Below are 20,713 nucleotides of genomic sequence, written 5' to 3'. Positions count from 1 at the left end.
AGAGCCTGAGCTGTGGAGGAGAAGAAAATCGATGAGAGAGAGAGAGAGATAGAGAGAGGGAAGAAGAACAGACAGGCGGTCAGGCAGATGGATGGGAACCCCACCCAGGCCCCCGCTTCCTCTCTGCCTGCCCAGTCCAGTGATAAGCAGCTGAGGAGGAAGTCCAGTATTATTTCATCAAGACATGATGAGGGAGAGGATGCTGCTGCTGCTGCTGCTGCTGGGGAGGAGTCTCTGAAGCTCTGCTCTAAGTTTTGATGAAGGAGGGGGGGGGCAGTAGGTGGGTAGATACAGTAGCAGGATGCTTAAAGTTGTCAGACAAGAGTCCTCAAGATCTAACTTTTATCTTTTTAACCAAAGGAAATCATTTGGAATGGAACATGAGTCTGTTTTACGTAGCTATGAATAACCGTGTCTTTTTACATTCTTAATTTGTTTTTGGCATGCTTCCTCTTTACTGATTCCTCTTTTTTTCTCTCTCTCTCTCTCTTCTTGTCACAGTGAAGTCAGTCTTCACAGCCACCAGACGGGCTGAAAGAACACGAATGTTAAAGCTGACGATCAGTTTTGACTTGTAGAATTCGTCTGTAGCTCTTAAACAGTCATGTTTATCTCTCGTATTACGCTTCGGTAGCCCCCCCCCGCATTGAAGAGGAAGGCTGTAACCCTGGATGAAGACCCTGTCTCGAGGCTGGGAGTTCAGGACTTGTGTTCAGGCAGCAGTTTGTGAACTTGGATCTTCACTGCTTCCTTGCTTTGCTTACATGCCTGAAAGACAAAAGACATGTTTAGTTTAGTTTGTTGGACATGTGGATGCTAACACAGTTTTTGTGCCCATTTTGGAAAACAATCTAGTTGTGAGATTTTTCAGCTCAGGTGGAAGGCCCAGCCATGGAGGGCCTTGAGCAACTGGACATGGTGGGTGATATCAGCCCGGCTCTGGAGGCTACGGAGGACTTCATCCACTGCATGGGGGGAATCCAAGGCCAAGGTCCGAGCCAGGCTCCGACTGGAAGCCTCCAGCCTCCCAGGCAGCCGAAGCAGCTGCAGGAGGTGTCCAGCGCCGCGTTGGGGAAGCTGAGCTCCAGCGGAGTGTGGGGACTGCTGGCCAGAGAGCAGCCGGAGGTGGGACCCTTAGGTCTGGCCTGGGCCGACAACTTCAGCGTGTTGGGGCTAGGTGTGGGGTTGAGGCACGGCAAGAGGAGCAGAGCACGATCCACCAACGACCTGGCAGCTCACACCATGGAGTGTACCAATAACACCGCCAACTCCTCGTCCAACTCAGCCTTCAAGAAGGGACACAGCCGGTCCAGATCTGACGTCAACTACAGACCTTCTGCCTACACTGACAATGGACTGCCCACCGTAGACTGCAACACGCTGAAGAACATGATCCTCAACCACCAGCAAGAGGGTGAGTTCACATCCATGCACAGCGTGTGGGTCTATGTGTGACTGGATTTTAACTCTGCCTTAAGATTTATTACCGTAGATGTTTATGGTATCTCTTTATCTATGAATACCTTCTAGGAAAATGACCCTTCTATCTCCCAGATGGACTGTACCAAACCTCGAGTTAGTCTAAACTTGCAAAAACTGCTTTTAGCCAGCACCTCCTTAAAATAAACACATTTATACCTTTTGGACCTTTTAGAAATTTGATCTTAAACATCCCAACATCTACTTGTAATTGCTTTGTATAATTTTCTTCTCTTTTCTTTTCACCCTCAATGATCTCTCTGGTATAAATAAAGGATACTACTAGTTTTGATAAGCTCTTATTTTGGTAATACATTTGGACAGTTGAGCAGATTTTAGATAATATTTTCACTGTTTTCTTACATTTGTTAGATGAATCAATGAAAAAAATACAGATGAATGCATTATAAAAAACAATGAAATAATTGGGTATCAAAGTAGATGTTATTTCCATTTTCTCTCTTACTTTGTTCAAGTGCTCATACTTTTATTTTGTTTACTTATTGTAGATTAGTGTATTTCACTTTCCCCTTTTTTCTTTCTCTTATCAACAGTTTCCATTGGAAAACAAAGGTATGAGTGTAATTACTATAGTGTGGGACAATAGACATCTGTGAGTTGGTAGAGATTGTAGAGTTTATAGTAGTTCCCAAATGATACTGGATTTTAGGGGCTGATACGATACTATATTAGGTAGTAAAAATACATTCTGTTATCAATATGCTAGCTGATATTGCTATATGTACAGAACTTATACATAAACACACCATTTTTAGAAATGATACGTGGTTATGAAACACTTGTGACAAAGATATGTAATGTAATGTAATTTTGACACAGATAGATAGATAGATAGATATTTTATTAATTCAATAATAATAATAAATATAATTCAAACCAATGATCATAACATTCACCCAGCATTTCGAGTTATCTAGGACACTTTCATGTTTTTGTGTGATGAAATGTTGAGGATATAAATAAAATCATCAGTGAATTATCCAGTCTTCCTGGGGCTTATAAAGACACAACAGAGGTAAAATCTCCTGGTTAAATGTTGAATAATATAGCTTCTATATTTTTAAAGTAATATATAATATTTGTAGATTCCTAGATTTTAATCAACAGATTAAATTGATGATATCATACGAAAAGTAGTGCAAAAGGTTTTGTGCAATATCATAAGAGCAAAGGATGAGAATACATTGTACTGTGATATAAGACATTTTCCATATTGCCTGGCTCTGTTTGAAAGTAAGTGACTGTAGAAGAATAGAATAAAGGTGAAATGTGTCTTTAGTGAGGTCTCAGGATTCTCCTCAGTATCCAGGACAATTATATTAACCCTTTAGACAAAATATCATTAACCTCCATTGTATTTAGGAAGCTGTACAAGGGTCAATGATAGTCCTGTGGGATAAATACATGTTCTGTAATTTGGATGACCTGACCCTCAATTGATTTACCTAACTGGGCATTTGTGGCGTGGAGAGCCGTCTTCTCCTCGACTCATTAATGATGTCACGTCATTAAACCTGAGGTGCTCTTAATTTTAGCCAATCCGCCTGCCCCTACCTGTCAGAAACATGTACACCTCCTCTGATTTGTACTGATCAACCATCCAGTCACCGGAAAGCTCTCCCAGCTTCGAGAGGCTTGGGCAGGACAGTAGTGCTGGACTATTTGTGCTCCAGATCGGGGCGTATGCTGTACTTATGTTGAAGCATCCTCAGAGACGCAATAATGATAGAAGATGATGATAACTTGAAATGACACAGCTGGGCTACGAGAGTCAGTGTTCAGGCAGAGACACACACACACAAACACACACACACACACACACACACACATTTTGTTTGTGTGTTTTGGCCATCTGAAGGCCTAAGGAGATCCTAAGGGATCCTGAGGGATAATAGCCCGTAATCCTGTCAGCAAATGGACTCAAATGAGGCGAGAGAAGAGGCAACCCAATTACCCGGCTCCTGATACTGGCAAGGATTATTTAGTATTAGCATATGTGTGAAAAGGCATTGGGCTATTTAGTTTGGCTCGATGTGCGTTGAAAGGAGGAGTAGAAGTAGTAAAAGGCCGGTAATAAGCAGAAGGCAGAGTGATTTAGCTCGGCCCCGCTACGTCTCTTCATTCACATTGAAAGAAAAAAAAAGTAGTAGCGTGTTTGCCTTTCCATTAGTGACAGCTGGGGATGTTTAGATGGTAAATAGAAAGGATGATCCAATATACATATATATATATACAGGACCAAACAGGCTCTTTATTTCATAACTTTCCTCTCATAGGATATTGTGAAAAAGACATCTACAATAGGTTCCATTCATTTGTTGGCATTACATCATGATTGTAAATAATAGGTCTGATTTTAGTAGCGCATGTTGTTGTAAGTATTCCTTGTATATCTCCATAAAATTTGCATTTGCTTTTGCTCTATATAAAGAGAAATGGCCAGAAAATGACAATTGTCTGATGTGATGTCTGATTTGTTATTGTAGTTCCCACAGCTCCAACAGAGTGATACATTTTCTCTCAAGCAGGAGTCATGTTCTCCTGAATACATTGTCTTTCATTGGATCAATATTTTAAGCCAATCAACTTAACAGTTTTTAAACAGGACCTTCAGTATTTAGATAGCTGACTGGGTTTGCTCTCGAATCCTCAAGAGGCTATATTTATTTTAAGTATACTACGGTTGTACGGAGTCAATCAAAGTATTGTGTTTTTAGTTTATTGGTTGGTTCTAGAGAGTGTTGTCAGTGGGTTGGAAACCTTCCTGTCTCATATCATGATATACAGAGATACCACAATATAAAATGACATACACTGTTATATAAAACATTACCCATATTGGGACAGCTGTGGCTCAAGAGGTAGAGTGAGGTCATCCACTGATTGGAATGTTGGTGGTTCGATTTCCGACTCCCCCAGACCACATGATGATGTTACCTTGGGCAAGATACTTAACCCCAAATTGGGCCCGATGGTTACGCCAATGGTGTGTGAATGTGTGTGTGAATGTTGTCACATCTGGTTGAGACCGCATTCAAAAACCTTTAGGCAGAAAGATTATTACAATCATTACAGTCTCTCTTTGACCAGTGTGTACTCAGACAGGTAAAGAGTATCCTCTGTGATCTGGCACATGTCTGTACTACCTACCCTACCAGTACTACCTACCTTCCCATCTCTCTACCTACCAACCTACCTACCTACCTACCTATCTATCTATCTACTTCTCTACCTTTCTCCAGTCCATGTTCATTAATGGATTGTGTTCTTCAACTGTCGTGACACTGAATCCATGTGTGTGCAAGTCAAACCTTACATTTAGGATGTTGACCCAAAATTCACAAATGACTCCCCCAGACCACATGATGATGTTACCTTGGGCAAGATACTTAACCCCAAATTGGGCCCGATGGTTACGCCAATGGTGTGTGAATATGTGTGTGAATGTTGTCACATCTGGTTGAGACCGCGTTCAAAAACCTTTAGGCAGAAAGATTATTACAATCATTACAGTCTCTCTTTGACCAGTGTGTACTCAGACAGGTAAAGAGTATCCTCTGTGATCTGGCACATGTCTGTACTACCTACCCTACCAGTACTACCTACCTACCCATCTCTCTACCTACCAACCTACCTACCTACCTACCTACCTACCCATCTCCCTACCTACCTACCTACCTACCTACCTACCTACCTACCTACCTACCTACCTACCTATCTATCTATCTACTTCTCTACCTTTCTCCAGTCCATGTTCATTAATGGATTGTGTTCTTCAACTGTCGTGACACTGAATCCATGTGTGTGCAAGTCAAACCTTACATTTAGGATGTTGACCCAAAATTCACAAATGACCACAAATTCAGACAGTACAGGCACCATACATCAGCCCATCATGACCCTGAACAGGATAAGCACTGCAGGTTTAGCAGATGGATGGTGGACTTTTTCTGTCCAGTCTATATGTGCTTTGATATTCAGGAAACTGTGGGAGTCTGTTAGATTGTAAAAACAGCTTGATTGACTTTGTAATCAGTGGGTGGGGTTGCTTGTTTAAGGCGGAAGTGATGGGGGTCAGGGGTGGGGGGTGGTTGTGTTCTACATCTTGATTGAAGAGTTAGTTCACAGTGGTGAGAGCGAAGTGTTAATTCTGGTTGAAGATTTGTGTGTGTATATTAGACTATTACTAGGGTGCGATGTCAAAACCCACCAGGTGGAGATGACGGCTAATTGAAACAAGCAGTCCCCCACCACCACCACCACTACCACAACCACCGCATACCGGCCCAATTCTCATCTCAAGCCTCCCAAGCATGAAGACTGCCAATCAGCCCGACTTGATTCCAGCTTAACTGATTTGCATATTCATTTGTTCCTTCAGCAAAAGGTTTGTTAACATGCAGAGTCCGAGACCTGGAGCGAAACGGAGTCTGCCGCTGTTTTTGATAAGATTGATGAGGCACTTGACTCGCCACCCTCTAGTTAACAGGAGCTGCCAGACATTTAGGTTTTCCTTTCTCTTCTTGACTCAATCAGCATATCAAGAAACCTAAATGCAATATCGGTCAATTACACCGCTTTTCTGGTGGGGGGTGTACAATTAAATTAGTGTGTGAGATTGGTTGAGAGGGTGGGGATAAGTGATTGTTGTTATTTTTAAGTAAACCTGTCTGCCCAGGAAGTGGCCATTTTATAGATGTGCAGGTCAAAGGATGTGGAGATGTTTAGGTTTAAAATAGGGCTCAACTGATACTGATGCTGGACTTTTAGGGCAGATATTGATATTAGGGAGAAAAATTCTAATATTGATATATTGGCCCATAATGTTATGATAACATGTTATGATGTTATATGTACAGAATATATACATAAATAAATACATATGCTAATATTTTGCAATGATACTCTAAATGTGGTTATCAAACACTTGACACTGACAAAGATATATATTGTATGTGTATTACAGTTGAACAATAAACTTTATTGTATAAAACAACATCAGTGTGCTGAAACGCTAAACTTCAGAAATTGAATTATTATAATTAGTTATGAATTAAAAAAAACAAAAAAACATGCATAACCAGTACACGCTGGACAACATATTCACTGATATCGATATATAATATTGGCTGACTGATATATCGGTCAGGCTCTAGTTTAAACAAGGCTAAAGGCGACAAAAACATTGTCAACAACACAGTGTTTCAGTCAGTAGCTCTTTTAGAGTTTCTGACTTTATCACGCTAAGTTTGGGCTCAATTTTCTGGACCTTTTTAGATGTTAAGGTTACATATAACCATTACATTATTGGCTGTATTTGCTTGTAAAGGAGGTCTGGACTAAATAGTAAAATATAGTCATATACATAACCTGGATAAAAAAACCCTACACACATTTTAACCAAATTTGGCTGTATTTGAACCAAGATGCTGGGATGCCTTTTGAACTTCAGGTCAGCTGTAAACCAGGATTACTGCGTGCTCACAGACTATCTCAGTCCATGAAGCTTCAGTCTTGTATGCATCATTTTGTGTTGCAGCATTCAAGGTCCAACTTTAAAAGTATACAGTGGTATTTTGTTATTGTTACTTAGACAGAGCAGAATGGACCAGGTCACCAAGGACAATACACAAGTATTGGCAGATTTACTTTATGCTTTTACACAGAAAACAAACTCACACATGCAAAGTCTTCCTCTTCTTCCCACATTTAAAAAGATGTTCTAATTCCTGCCTCGGTCATGCTAAATAAACTGAAATAGATAGAAAGATCATTATAAAGAAGGGTTAAACTAAAGTAACTTTAAGTTTCTAAATCAATAAATTAAGTAATAATAATGATGATGGTGATAATGATAATAATTCTTATTATTATTATCATACAGGCTTAAAACAGGCAATCTCACATAAGGCTGTAGATAAATCACAGACATAAAGGCAATTATTATTCCTCCTAATTGTACTGCGTCTATATTAACATACAACAATCTTTTTCTTCAGTACTTGACAGTGTTTGCCCGGTCTTGGCAGCAGGAGCTTTTTTCTCTTCCTCTTTTTAGTGAAGACCCAGTGGGGTTGAGGTTGGAACAAAAACCAAAGAATGATGCAATTTTTAAACAGTCTAAACTGAAGTTTCACTAAAGTTCCCAAATATTCACCCACAGGTCACGGGCATGTGGTAACGGTAGTTGTTTAGTTTTTTTTGCCAGTAATAACTGTGCGTGTAGTGGCTCAGATTTACTGTCTTAAATTTGCTGTTTCATCTGACTGGTATGTTTTATTTTTAGGATATTTCAGACCATAATGAAGGCTCTTAATAAAAGCTGACCCAGTTTTATGACCTGTTGTCTACCTGAGTGTGAACCCTCCTTAATCAAGAAGAAAACACTCCCTAATCACAGGAGTGTGAGACAGAGAGGGGAAAGACATAATGAGGCTAAAACAAACCTCCTGAACAGCAAATTGTGAAAAAAAAACAGAGAAAGAAAGGCCAAAAACTGAAAGAAAGGGTGTGCCCTGGTGCCCTAGTATTAGGAGACTGGGTCAGCTTGTCTAGTGGCCTCTTTTACAATGCTGTTTCTTCCTTCCTTGGCGACAGGGAACTTTCTCAGAGAAGCACTGCTGCATGGCTATCTCTTACCAAAATACCAAAGGTCCTGTGTGAGCTGCAAGCCTCTGATAAGCTAACCTTGCGGAGGAAACTGGCCCATCGAGATTCAGGTTCCTGAGATCATTTAGAGGTATATGGACAGATGGAAAGAGGGAGAAAAAGCTATGTAAGCAAATTAAAAGGACAGAACTGACAATTTCTCAAGGACAGTGTAAAGGGAGAAAAAGGGAGAAATTTATGGTGCTTTTCCACTACACAGTTCCAGCACGACTCGCCTCGCCTCAACTTGGTTTTTTTTGCGTTTCCACTAGGGATAGTAGCTGGTACATGGTACTTTTTTAGTACCTGCTCTGCTGAGGTTCCAAGCGAGCCAAGCCGATACTAAATGTGACGTCAACAGACTGCCGGCCGCTGATTGGTCAGAAGAGTTGTCGCTGGAAGAGTCATGAGCTGTCCCACACAAGAATCAAACCCGGCATTTTTAAATACCGGCAACAGCGTAACAGCCATACGGCTCAATGTTCTTGCTTTGTGTGTGACAGAAAGCCACATACAGCAGCAAGTACACCACTCCCTCCATGTCCTCCATTGTTTATGTGTTTGTGTCACGTATAAAACAAAGTCACAGCAGTTTCGCGGAGCATTCTATCATAGTCAGAGCAGGCGGTCACACTTAGCCTGACCGCATCCTGCTGCACAACACAACAGCCACAAGATCTGAACTACAACCACATTAGCTTTCCTGTTAAAGGCTCCTTCCTATCTAACTTAAGCTACCTTCCATTTACCTTTGAACTCGAAGCTGGGAATGATTTCACACCAGAGTCATTCTAATTCAAAGTTCTGATGTTGATAAAAACGCATCTCACTGCATTTTGCTCAAACAAACAGCGTAGCAACATTTTCACAGGTAGAAGTTGAACAGTGCTGTGTGTACAACTGATTTACTGAGACACAGATAAGACAAAAGTGCTAATAAACAGGATTTTACTAAAACTTTCACACTGTTGATACACGGGGCTACAATCTTGGATTTTGAGATTGGGGGCTGGGAGGGTATGTCCGACTTTCTGAGTCGGGAGAGCTGACTTAAGGGGGCGTTTCAGTTGAAATTTCCAACTAGGAACTTGGAAAATCTGACTTCTGAGTACAACTGGAATACACCATTACAAACATGAGCACACTTGTACACCTGTACATGTGCAACGCTAACATCAGTTAGCAGACTAGGTAGCTAATTAGCTGCTCAGCTGCAGCATGTTAAAATTGCTGCAATTGCCCCTGTATACTCTCTATACACTGCTAACAACACACTGTCTGTCCATGACTTACAGCACAAGTTTGGTCATTTTGTCTCTTATTCTCTTGCCGTTCTGGAGATCAACTGGTTTCAATCAAACATGTACACTGACACACCGCTCCAGCCTGCTGAGAAGAAAAGGAATGTTTCTGATGTCACCCAAAAAACTTTCTTCCAGCTTCCTTTTAATAATAAAAAATATCAAAATATTAAAAATACAATTAAAAACATATTGACATTGTTTTTGCTGCAAAGAGGGATGACTACATGTGATTCCAGTTGGACTTCAGCAGATATATAAGATTTCAAACTAGCTGCTTTTTCATGTGCATAAGAATAACAATGTTGTTTTTTTTTGTTTTAAATGTGAAATGTATTCATAAAGCTTATCATATTTCTATGTCATGAAGGCACCAGAACATATACTGTGTGATATTGTTCAGTATGCAAGTGGGAAAGACTATTTACGCATACTTAAACATTAAACAATTACAGCTGCCAACACCAACAAAGATTTAAGCAACAGATCTTTTATAAGCAACTTTCAAGTGTACAGGAGGTAAATGTTTGTGTTTCATTGCACATACACTGGAATATTCCTTCAAAGCATAATTAAGCCTGTTTATTTGCTAAAGTTACAGTTGTCCAGAGGCAAGAGCATTAGAATCATTACTGAAATAAAAGCTCTTGGAGTCTCAGTTGGCGTTAGCATTAACACAGAGACATTACTCATCAGTGTTTGATAATTTTCTCTCTCTTTGTCACTCTCCATTCTTCTCCCTCCCCTGTTTCCCTCCCAGCTGATAAAAGCAGCAGTAGCAGCACTGTGGTGAAGCAGGGAGCGATGGACCAGCGCGAGGGGCCCTGGGGCCGTTGGACATCCTGTCATGTTGAGCTGACACCCTGCGAGCTGCGTCTGTACACTCTGGACAGCAGCGCCAACCGACAGCTAGGCACAGCCTACTCTCTGTCACACTGCCAGAGCGTCATCTCACCAGCACCTTGCAGCCAGCACGGCCAGATCACCCAGACCGCCGACCAACGCACCCTCCAAGCCTTGTTCTTCAACAGCACACGCCTCCAGCTGAGGGCGGCCAACCAATGGGAAGCCATGGAGTGGAGACGGCTAATGTGGGAAAAGGTGCAGGCAGTCAGACCTGTGAGGCAAGAGAACCGCCAGCGTAAGACCGCAATGGAAAAGCAACAGGTTACCAACAAGTTCCCTGCACCCATGTCGCCCTCCTCATCGCCCTCGCCGTCGGGGCTCGACACCAGGCCCGACGGCGACAGCGACACCCCCGTCTCAGCAGAGGCATCGCTCTCCTTACAGGCTAATTGTCGTGTGACCAGACCCACCACCCTGCCCCTGTTCACCAAACGCTGCCAGGATGTCCTCAAAGCTGGTTTGCTCCACCAACTGGTGGACCAGAACAACTGGCGGCCCTTCACCTTCGTCCTGACCAGATCCTCTCTCCAGGCCTTCCCTACCGAGGGCCGAGGGTCCGTGTCGAAACCCGTCCTTCAGTACCCCCTGGCCTCCTGCTTGGACGTGCAGAAAGATCAAGAGCCAGAGAACACAGTGCCATGGACCGACAGAGGAGACTGTTTCCAGGCCGTCTTCCCCAAAGACGTACTCCGACTCAGAGCGGATGATCAGCTCAAGGCCCAGGAATGGGTGGAGGCCCTGCAGGAGGCGGTGGGATCGCAGCGGCCCGCGCAAGAAGAAGTCGGAGACTCGGGAGAAGGAGCTCCAGGCCTCCAGGAGGTGCTGTTGAGATCTAAACCGTCTAGGGAGAGGAGGCAGCAGAGGGAGGCCCAGAGAGCCAAGCGACAGTCCGTCACCACCAGTTTCCTGAGTATCCTCACCTGTCTGGCTGTGGAGAAGGGGCTCACTGCTCAGAGCTTCAGGTGTGCAGGTGAGTGGCCTTCACAAGACACACACGTACAGTACAAACACACACATTGGAGATTGGTAGTTGCTTCCAGTACAAACAGTGTGAAATTTCAACACCTGATTGGCTTTGAAAAGTATCATAGGTATAGACTTTAATTGTCCATTCTCAGTGTTTGTGCTCTAGAGGCTTCATGTTTCACACTTGTGTAAATTGCAAAGTGAACCACGATTGGTTCCCAACTAGTTGTACAAGGCTCATAAGTTACACACCTTTATACTCAGATTTTTATTGATCTCAAAGAAATGCTGTGCACTCTGCAGATGAATGTGAAAACTAATTGTACACAGAGAAGCTCCAACATCACAGTATGGTGACTAGGGATGGGCATGATTAATCGATGATCGATAATTGATCGTTAAAAATGTTGTCGATCACATGAAATTTGTATTTATCAAATGCTGGTATCAAATAGAGGTTGTGTTGTGTAGTGTGAGTCTTGAAGCAATCCAGTGAATTTCACTATGTGGCAGCAATGAGACATCTTACCAATGGGGGGCGATATTTGACAGAGAACACGGCTCAGCTACCCACAAGCTGCCGTAGATATCAAACGTAAACATGAAGAGGTCAAGGAGAAGTTAGGCGTGGGACCTCTTCAAACTAAAATATGACGGAGTTCATATATGTGAAGAGGTTTGGCTCGGAGCTTTGTTTGGGCTCAGCTGCTTTTACAAGCGTCCCGTATCATGGCATTTTTAAGATAAAAAATAATGATTAATCGATAATTGATCGTTAATTTTCCTGATGATCGATAAAGAAAATGTATTCAAATGCCCATCCCTAATGGTGACAATGAGAAAAACACATTTTTGAGTGGAGGGGGACTTTAAGGAGTGTGTTTAGCCAGAGTTGGACATTAGTGAGCATGCTCAATGCCCCAAAAAAACCTCTACCTTTACTTTCCTCATTGCTACAATAATGTAATTATCAGCATCTTCATGTCTATATATGGGCTTATCATATGATACATGGACATGACCATAGTAATGTAGCACCCACTCTCCAATCCTACTCCCTGCCCCCCTTGTATTATTATGCTATTATATTATCATTATATCAGTGGTATAAAATGATCTTCAAATGACAATAATATTGTTTATCGCGATTATTTCTGAGACAAAATACCGTACCGTACCGTCCTCTTCCGCTTATCTGGGGTCAGGTCGCAGGGGCAGCAGCCTAAGCAGGGAAGCCCAGACTTCCCTCTCCCCAGCCACTTCGTCCAGCTCTTCCCGAGGGATCCCGAGGCGTTCCCAGGCCAGCTGAGAGATATAGTCTCTCCAGCGTGTCCTGGGTCTTCCTCGGGGTCTCCTACCGGTGGGACGTGCCCTGAACACCTCACCAGGGAGGCGTCCGGGAGCATCGGGGCATCCTGATTAGATGCCTGGGCCTCCTCATCTGAATCCTCTCGATGCGGAGGAGCAGCGGGTCTACTCCGAGTTCCCTCCGGATAACTGAGCTTCTCACCCTATCTCTAAGGGAGAGCCTAGCCACCCTACGGAGGAAGCTCATTGCAGCCGCTTGTACCCGCGATCTTGTTCTTTCGGTCACTACCCAAAGCTCATGACCATAGGTGAGGGTAGGAACGAAGATCAACTGGTAAATCGAGAGCTTTGCCTTTCGGCTCAGCACTCTCTTCACCACGATGGATCTGAGACAAAATATCGTCCAATAAATGTAGTTATCGTGACAGGTCTAGTTCTTCAGTTCCTATTTTTAATTGAGTCATTATCTATAACAGTCATTTTTTTGTTTGTTTCTTATTATGTAAAGCACTTTGTGTTGCATTGCTATGTATTAAAAGTGATTTACAAATGAAGTCTGATTGATTGATTGAAAAAAATACTGAATATTTTGTCAAAAACTGAAACTAAAATGTGTAAACTTTTGTGCTTTCGTGTGTGTAAAGATAATTCACATCTTGACTAACATCCTTGTGTTGAAATGACATAATAAGAAGCCAACGTCTCCTATGACATCCTGTAGAACCTGTAGAGTAGTGCTACAGTATGAAGGATGCTGTCTCTTTCACTGCTTCTGCCTCTTCCTGTCAGTTGGTGGTTTTTGGGTGTTTTTCAATATTTAGTCTTTACCCTTTTTTTCATATCCTGCACCATTACAGCCTGTCTGCCTCCTTTATTATTATTCCTGTTGTTCTCTATACCAGGCCCTTGGACAGCCAAATAAATGGCAGGCGGTGCCTTTACTCTCCCTGGGTGTGAAGCGTGGGCTTCCTCTTCCTCTCTCTCTCTCTCTCTCCCTCTCTCTCTCTCTCTCTCTCTCTCTCTCTCTCTCTCTCTTTCTCTCTCTCTCTCAGGAGGGCTTTGAATAATCACCGCTCACCTCCCTTTTTATTTGTAACAACTGGCTTATTAATGCAGGGCTGTTTGAAAGGCCAGCTGAAACAGGAACAAGGACGGAGGACGTCTGGGGGCAACTGATGATAATTGGTAGGCTTAAAGCACCAGAGGAGAGGAAAAATGGATGAATGAATGAATGAGAGCGAATGAAAGCGTCCCGGGGATGCTACAGCGGTCTGGGCCTGATCACGGTTGTTGGATTGAAGGGGGTTTGTGGGTAGAGCTGGACGGGGAGGGGGGGGGGGACAGCTGGATACGTTCATTTTCTATACAGAGCTCACCTCTGCTCGCTCAATCCGTTTATTTCCCTCCTTTTTTTTCTCCCCTCCCTTTCTTTCTTTCACCAGTTCATTCAGCCTTTCCCTCTTTTTGTCTCCCTGTCTACCTCTGCCTCCTCCTTCATTTATTTGACTGTATCCCTTTTTTAGCCTCCTGCGGTGTGACATTGTGGCTCCTGAAAAAAAAGTATTTTACGGGATTTCAATTAAAGAACCTTAAAATTGAAGTCTAAATCCAGGTATTGTCAGAGCTCCTGTCTTTTTCAGAGGATTATACTTTTCATTTTCATGTTTTTTCATTTGGAAATTGGTCTTATATAATGACACTCACTAGTTTTAAAATGAGAATCTAAAATGTAAGCGTAGAGAAGCTCTTCACTTCAGTTTCTTTAATATACCGGCTAGTTATTCATTCATTTCCTTTAATTGTTCTGTTTCCCTGTTGGTATCTTATTCCTCTATGCTAGTGGTAGGCAAATAGTGGTCTGTGGGCCAAATTCAGCCCTACAGGAAAAATATTTGGGTTCTTACTTTCATAGTTTATGTCAAAACTATAACTTTATTTTTCACAAATCTACAATCAACAAAATAAGCACAAGACTCCTTTAAATCCTAATTATTGTCAGTTCAATAAACCTTCCAGAAATTAAAGTTTAATACGTGAATTCAACAACATTTGGCGATGGAAGAGAAATGCTCCTGTTCTCCAAAAGGAAGAGTACATTTACATTAGTTTGTTTAGGAATGTCTCCAAAGACTAATAACTGCGATAATCCCATTTTCAGTCACTGAGCATGTGCGGGAATTCAGTTAATCCATTTTTTTCATTTTTTTAAATATAGTTTATATTGTGCAAAATCACAGGGAACTTACCTTAAGGCACTTCACATAGAGCAGCTGTAGTATTCTCCACATTAATACATTTAAGGACAAAAGGCATCAATTTATGGATTCATTTAACCAATGGAATAATATATTGGTAAGGTAATCATTTGAATTATTTACATTTTTTGGGTGTAGAGTAGCCTTTATGGCTGATTGTTGAACAATCAAATGAAAATGAGCCTCCATCCTCATCTTTTCACTATTGTGCTAACATAGTGTTAGTGCTACTTTTTTAAGATTACATTATGGATGTTTTTTGCCTTTATTTCACCCTTACATACTGTTCGGATCAAATTTGACCTGTTTTGACATTTGACAGCTGTAAACACCTCCCAAATGTCTTTTATTCTGAAATTTGACGACTTCTTAAAGTGGTCCAAAATGCACAAATGGAAATAGTTTCAAATGTTATACTTTTGTACACATTGTATAGATGTTTTTGGGGGTGCTCTGGGTCAAATTATCTCTGTATCTATTGACATGTATGTTAGTGAAGTGAATAGTTCATAGTTTTAATAAGATAGTAGTTTTTATGATGTAGCAGTAAAGACTGATGGTTCTAATGGTTATACAATAAACCCCACACTTCCATAAAGTTCTGCTCATTTTACCTTTACATGAAATACATTTCCATCATTATTGCTATGTTATATTTTCATGTCTTAGGTAAAATAGGACATGATATTGTGTGATAGGAGCTGTTTTTGGTGTAAAAGCTAAAAAATACACTCTCTCTGCTCTCTGAAACATTGATTCAAGGTTTAATCACATTTATTGATCAGTCAGATCCACTATTGATGCTTTCTAAATACATCTGTGGTGACTCTTTTGATAAAAACTGACCTGGATCATACTGTGAGGGTGTAAATATGAACAGTATGTGAGGTTTAGCAACTGCTGACAGTCAGACTGAGTTCTTTGGCCAATAAGTAAAGAAGATGCATCATCTGTCGAGCTTTCATCAAAGTCAGAATATTGATGTGGCTGCTTTGTGTGGAGCATTAACGCAACACATTAGACACATCATTTGGAAATGGAGCTACTAATGCACTCTGTGTTATCCTAACTATGTCTTATATCCAGACAGTGTTGAAGCGTGTTGGAGCAGTTTGTAAGTTCACTTTTTGATGAATATTTGCAGGAATGAAGTAATACTGCTTGTTTGGAAGCTCAGGTCACAGCATAGAAATAATCTTCTATCAACATGAAATACCCCCCAAAAATTGGCCCTCAAATCCAAACCCTATAATCCCAATGTATCAAAAACCTCCCTCTTCTGTAGTGAACCTGAGTGTGATTATTTATATATGAACAAGATCTCTTCATGATGGCGACCGTGCCGCCTGATGTTCAGCGTGCCACTTTGGTTTCCGCCCATTTCTCTTTGAACTTGTTTCAAGTCCGCCCGTTGCATATGCATGCTGCGTCCATCTATACATATTGAGTGATTGGTTATTTAACATCAAAATGTAAAATGTATTCAACTAATTACACATGGGAATTGCTGCGTTTTTGATTCCTTTTGAAGGAAAAAAGTGTTAGTGTTCGTTTGAAGACCGTGACTCCCCTCACCCCTCACCCCACACACACACACACACACACACACACACATATTGTGCAGTGTGTCCTCAGGTTTGGTGACCCCTGCCATTGCACTGGAGCACATTCTCAGGCCCCCGAAAGGCCTAGGTGAAGTGTGAATCGGTATATCGGACATGAGCGAGTAGAGGAAGTTGGAGGTGGGCTCACATCAAAATAAAGACTCCCTCTCTCTGTCTCTCTGTCTCTCTTACACACACACATTCTCTCACTATCTTTTTTATAGTTCTCGCCATTTGTGCACATTTTCATTCGAGTGTTTGGTCGGTGTGAAAGAGACACATCAAAGCTCAGCCTTCTCTTGTCTTTTCAGTTTTAATTCACACACATGTACATAACATGGGCTTGCGCACACACACACACACACACACACACACACACACCAGTGTCCTCTCAGAGGTGTGGTAGTAACCAACAGCGGGCACATGAAAGCGTGAGCCCGATTTTGCCCTCATGTCATCTCTCTCTCTCTCTCTCTCTCTCTCATTCTCTCTCTCTCTCTCTCTCCCCCCAGCGTACGCTCACCCGGGGCAGGTCAAAGTGACCCTCTCTCACTACAGAGAGCCGCAGTACAATCGGTAGACCTTTGAGCTACGTTTGAATTCCCATTCATCTTCCCTCCTGTCCCTCTTTCTCTCCGTCTCAGAAAGAGCCATAAAAGATCAGAGACGAGTAGGAAAAGCAGTTGTAACACAGTGCTGAAAACAGATAAAGTAGTTAGCAATTAGTAATAGAAAGTATTAACAGTTCCTCTGTAAATGGAGGAAGCTCCTTGAGGGTTATGAATACGTTTAAAATGGAGAAAAGTAGTGCCAGTAAACTCTAAAAATGAAAGAAATTGTTTATGGTTGCTTGTAGTTGACTTTCTGATGATAACAATCAGTGTGGTTGAAGACATACTTTTTATTTATTAAAACAAACAATAACCAGGATGTTTGCTCAGTCCATTGGCAAATTGTCTAATTATCAAACCAAACTATTGGGATATAATACTCTTCATGTCCTGCTATGGAGCCACAGCCTGTAGAAACATTACAATTATACCTGCAAGCACAGGTCAGATTGGTAATTACTTTTATAGGATGCAGCTTATGTTTTTCATTCCTTTATATTCCTTTTTTAAAGTCCTGGATAGCAGCCATGTAACCCAAAGATCTGCTCGTGACTGTAAAACACTAAATGCTAGTTTTAGTAAATTCATTTTTGATTAATCTGCCTTTTCCTTTACTTGATATTCAATCTTTTTCAGACACTTGACCAATAACAGTCAGTGTTTTTATAAACAATATTGTTCGGACTGAGGAGGGGGTTCCTTCCTTTTAGAACAGGAAACACACAGTGACAGTGACCGAACTGTGTACTGAGAAAATATGATACAGTTAAAAAATTTTTTACAGGTTTAAAGTATAAACTTAAAAAGCAAACAATTACCAGCTATGTAAAAGAAACAAAACATGTAATAGCTTCAGCATCCGTGACTTTCTTGCCTGTATATGGTACACATCAAAATATCAGCATCTGGCGGCAGCTATATGACAGCTGGAGGCTGAAGCCAGTGTAACTTGCAATACCAGAAATGACCACTAGATGCTCTAGCTGACTCCCATTCACAAAGCCTCAACCTCTTTCTAGAAGGTTTTTTCTGAACAAGTCATTATGGTCTCTAAATTCAAGTGCACTAGTGGTCATTTTGGAAATGATTGTTCCATTAGTAAGATTTGAGGACTTATAGTTACTTTGATGTGCTGTGTGTGTGTTGATAGACTGCTGTGATTGACAGTTGGATCACCTGCTGCTGCCCTCCTCTTCCTGGACTTGCTCTGACTTTTTTCGCAATATTTCACTAACACCTCGATTCCACTTGAAAGGAAGCCAGGGACCAAGGCGTATGTTTAGCGAAGTGACGCAGTGCACCTCACGCAATGCAGCTAACGCAAAACAGCTGACTTAACGCAGCTACAGCAATGCAGCTAACGTAACACAGTTAGAGGTGCCCAGTGGCATATACTGAAAATAGTGTTATAATGTCATACAACTTGTCAGATAATTAGGTAAATGTATGTAGAATTAATCCCTGTGAGGAAAAAATATTTTTTCTGGCCGAGCTGAGCATCAGCTTGTGACAGAATTCCTTATATGGTCATTAGCTCCGAGCACATCTCACAAGTTCAGTGCTCCGCTTCCCTAACATAATGGTATTTTTTCATTGATTTTGGGGGTGGTACTGCAACGGAAAATAGAAATGTACCTGTTGGAGTTGTGCTGGTCTTCATCAAACATCATCACTGTGGCTGTTTCTGCTTGTACTGTTCCTCCCTTGCATTATTTCTAACTGATCTGCTCAACAAAGAGCTCCAAAAACACACTTTCCACCAGGCTGAACAACATTTCTGAGGGGAATCCTGACTTTATTAGACTTTACTGCCTATAAAGTTATATATTTACTTTTTATACTTTATTTACTTACTCACTTTTACATTGTATGTGTATCTACTCACTTTATAGGCATACCAGTTAATAAAACATGGTCTAAAATGTTAGTTATCTTTAGGAACAAATAGTTTGTTGTTGGTTCGGTCCTCTCTGGACTCTGGTTTAGAATTCATGCGCTCTTTTTTGAGGTTGTTTTGCTGCTTGTTGTGGTTTTGGTCAGAAGCAGGTCAGATTTATATCCCTGCTGTTATTTTATCCTTTTTTCTTCCTCCATAATCCCACATTTTCAGTGGAAGCCTGTTGTACCATGCAGAGCGCATTATAGGCTGTCTCAGTTGTGGTAGCAGTACATCCACCACCATGTGTGTATGCGAGGGCGTGTTCTCCTCTTGTCCTCATGATATAGACATTGAGGTTAAGGTTAAAGGTTGTTATTTGGTTTGCGTATGTTTTCAGGCTACATACATGTGTGTATTTGTTCCGCTCGGTCCCCACAGCAGCAGACCAACCCTTAGGCCGCAGTTGGCCAGCGAGCCTGCCTTGTGGTCAGCTCTTTCCTCGAAATGACACAGTGTTTCTCTGACTGGTTGACCATCCCCACTGCCTGCTGGCTCCCAACCAGCGGACTGTGGTGTAGGGAAAGAGCATCCACCCCAACAACAGCATGAGCTCACTGCTGTAATTAGCGTACCTACTGAGTTACACATACCAATTCAGTCATACTGAAGGCTTGAAGATAAGACTTATTGTCCTGTTTTTCCATCTCATTATCAACTTGTTTCTGCACAGTAAAACCCCAACTAATAACAGATTCTACAGTCATTTCAGTGCCAGAAAACCTGTTAAATCTCTCTCCAGGAACGACAGTCTGCTGTATTGATCCTACGCTTTGAGTGCAATGTCCTCTATATAAAATAATGATGTTTCTCTGTAAAAGAAAAAGAAAGAAACTCCCCAAAAACGTACTTACAGAAAACTAACTCAAGTTTACTGCATGTTGTTTTGCACGATTCTAGAGATGTCGCTGCATTGTTTCAGTTTTAATTTGATGAATATAATGTTATCATGAAGGATAGAATCAATGCCCAAAACTACAAAAATAAGACGCAAAATTATCCTTTAATTCTAAGATTTTCTGCTTTCTTTGTTTTATTTCTCTATAAACTCTATAAAAGGACAAAACAAGACACTTGAGGACATTATCATGAGCTCTATGAAATCTAATGAGCAATTTGACTCTTTTTTCATGTATAACAAACTCAACAATTCATTGATGAATTGAAAAGAAATGATGAACTGATTATAAAAGTTGTTCACACTCCACAATAAGATGAAGTCAGAATCCAGCTCAGCTCTGATTGGAGCATCGTCTGTTGTTTTCAGATGTCAGAAGTAGCCGGACTGACATCTATTTATTGTTTGACTTTATCTGTCCTTGTTTGATCTCACTCTTCTCCTCTTCTTCTTTTTCATACCATTTCTTCTATCCTCACATCTCTCAATAGCCTTTAACTCATTATACCCTTTCCCCCCCCTATTTCCTCTGTTTGAGTCAGTGCTGAAGCACGGCTGACAAACAGGCTGACACATGTCCACTCTTTTCTATGTCCTTCCTTTTTTCCTTTTTTTGTAGCTCTCCAGCTCTCTGTTTTCCAAAACCCAGATTGCAATCTTCAGTTTCTTTTCTTTTCTGTCTTTCTTTCACCTCATTCGCTGTTTTCTTCCAGGCCCCGTGTCCTCCTAGATTGTGTGGATAAGGGACACCTGTCGCAATGCTGTGGCGCTCAACTCTTC

General features: G+C 41.4%; 1 protein-coding gene across 1 annotated transcript in view; it reads left to right on the top strand.

Moving 5' to 3' along the window:
- The first annotated feature begins 834 nt into the window (after positions 1-834).
- The window catches only part of plekhm3 (pleckstrin homology domain containing, family M, member 3), a 44,169-nt gene continuing 24,290 nt past the window's right edge, over positions 835-20,713 (top strand). Inside the window, exons 1-2 of the mRNA XM_053328026.1 lie at positions 835-1,414; positions 10,210-11,325. Of these exons, the coding sequence (XP_053184001.1) occupies positions 892-1,414; positions 10,210-11,325 (1,639 nt within the window). The 5' untranslated portion in view covers positions 835-891. The remainder of the gene's footprint in view (positions 1,415-10,209; positions 11,326-20,713) is intronic.

Source organism: Scomber japonicus, chromosome 11 (assembly GCF_027409825.1).
Source record: "Scomber japonicus isolate fScoJap1 chromosome 11, fScoJap1.pri, whole genome shotgun sequence".
NCBI lineage: Eukaryota > Metazoa > Chordata > Actinopteri > Scombriformes > Scombridae > Scomber > Scomber japonicus.
Note: the sequence above shows the minus strand (reverse complement) of the source record. Positions and strands in the feature narration are given on the sequence as shown.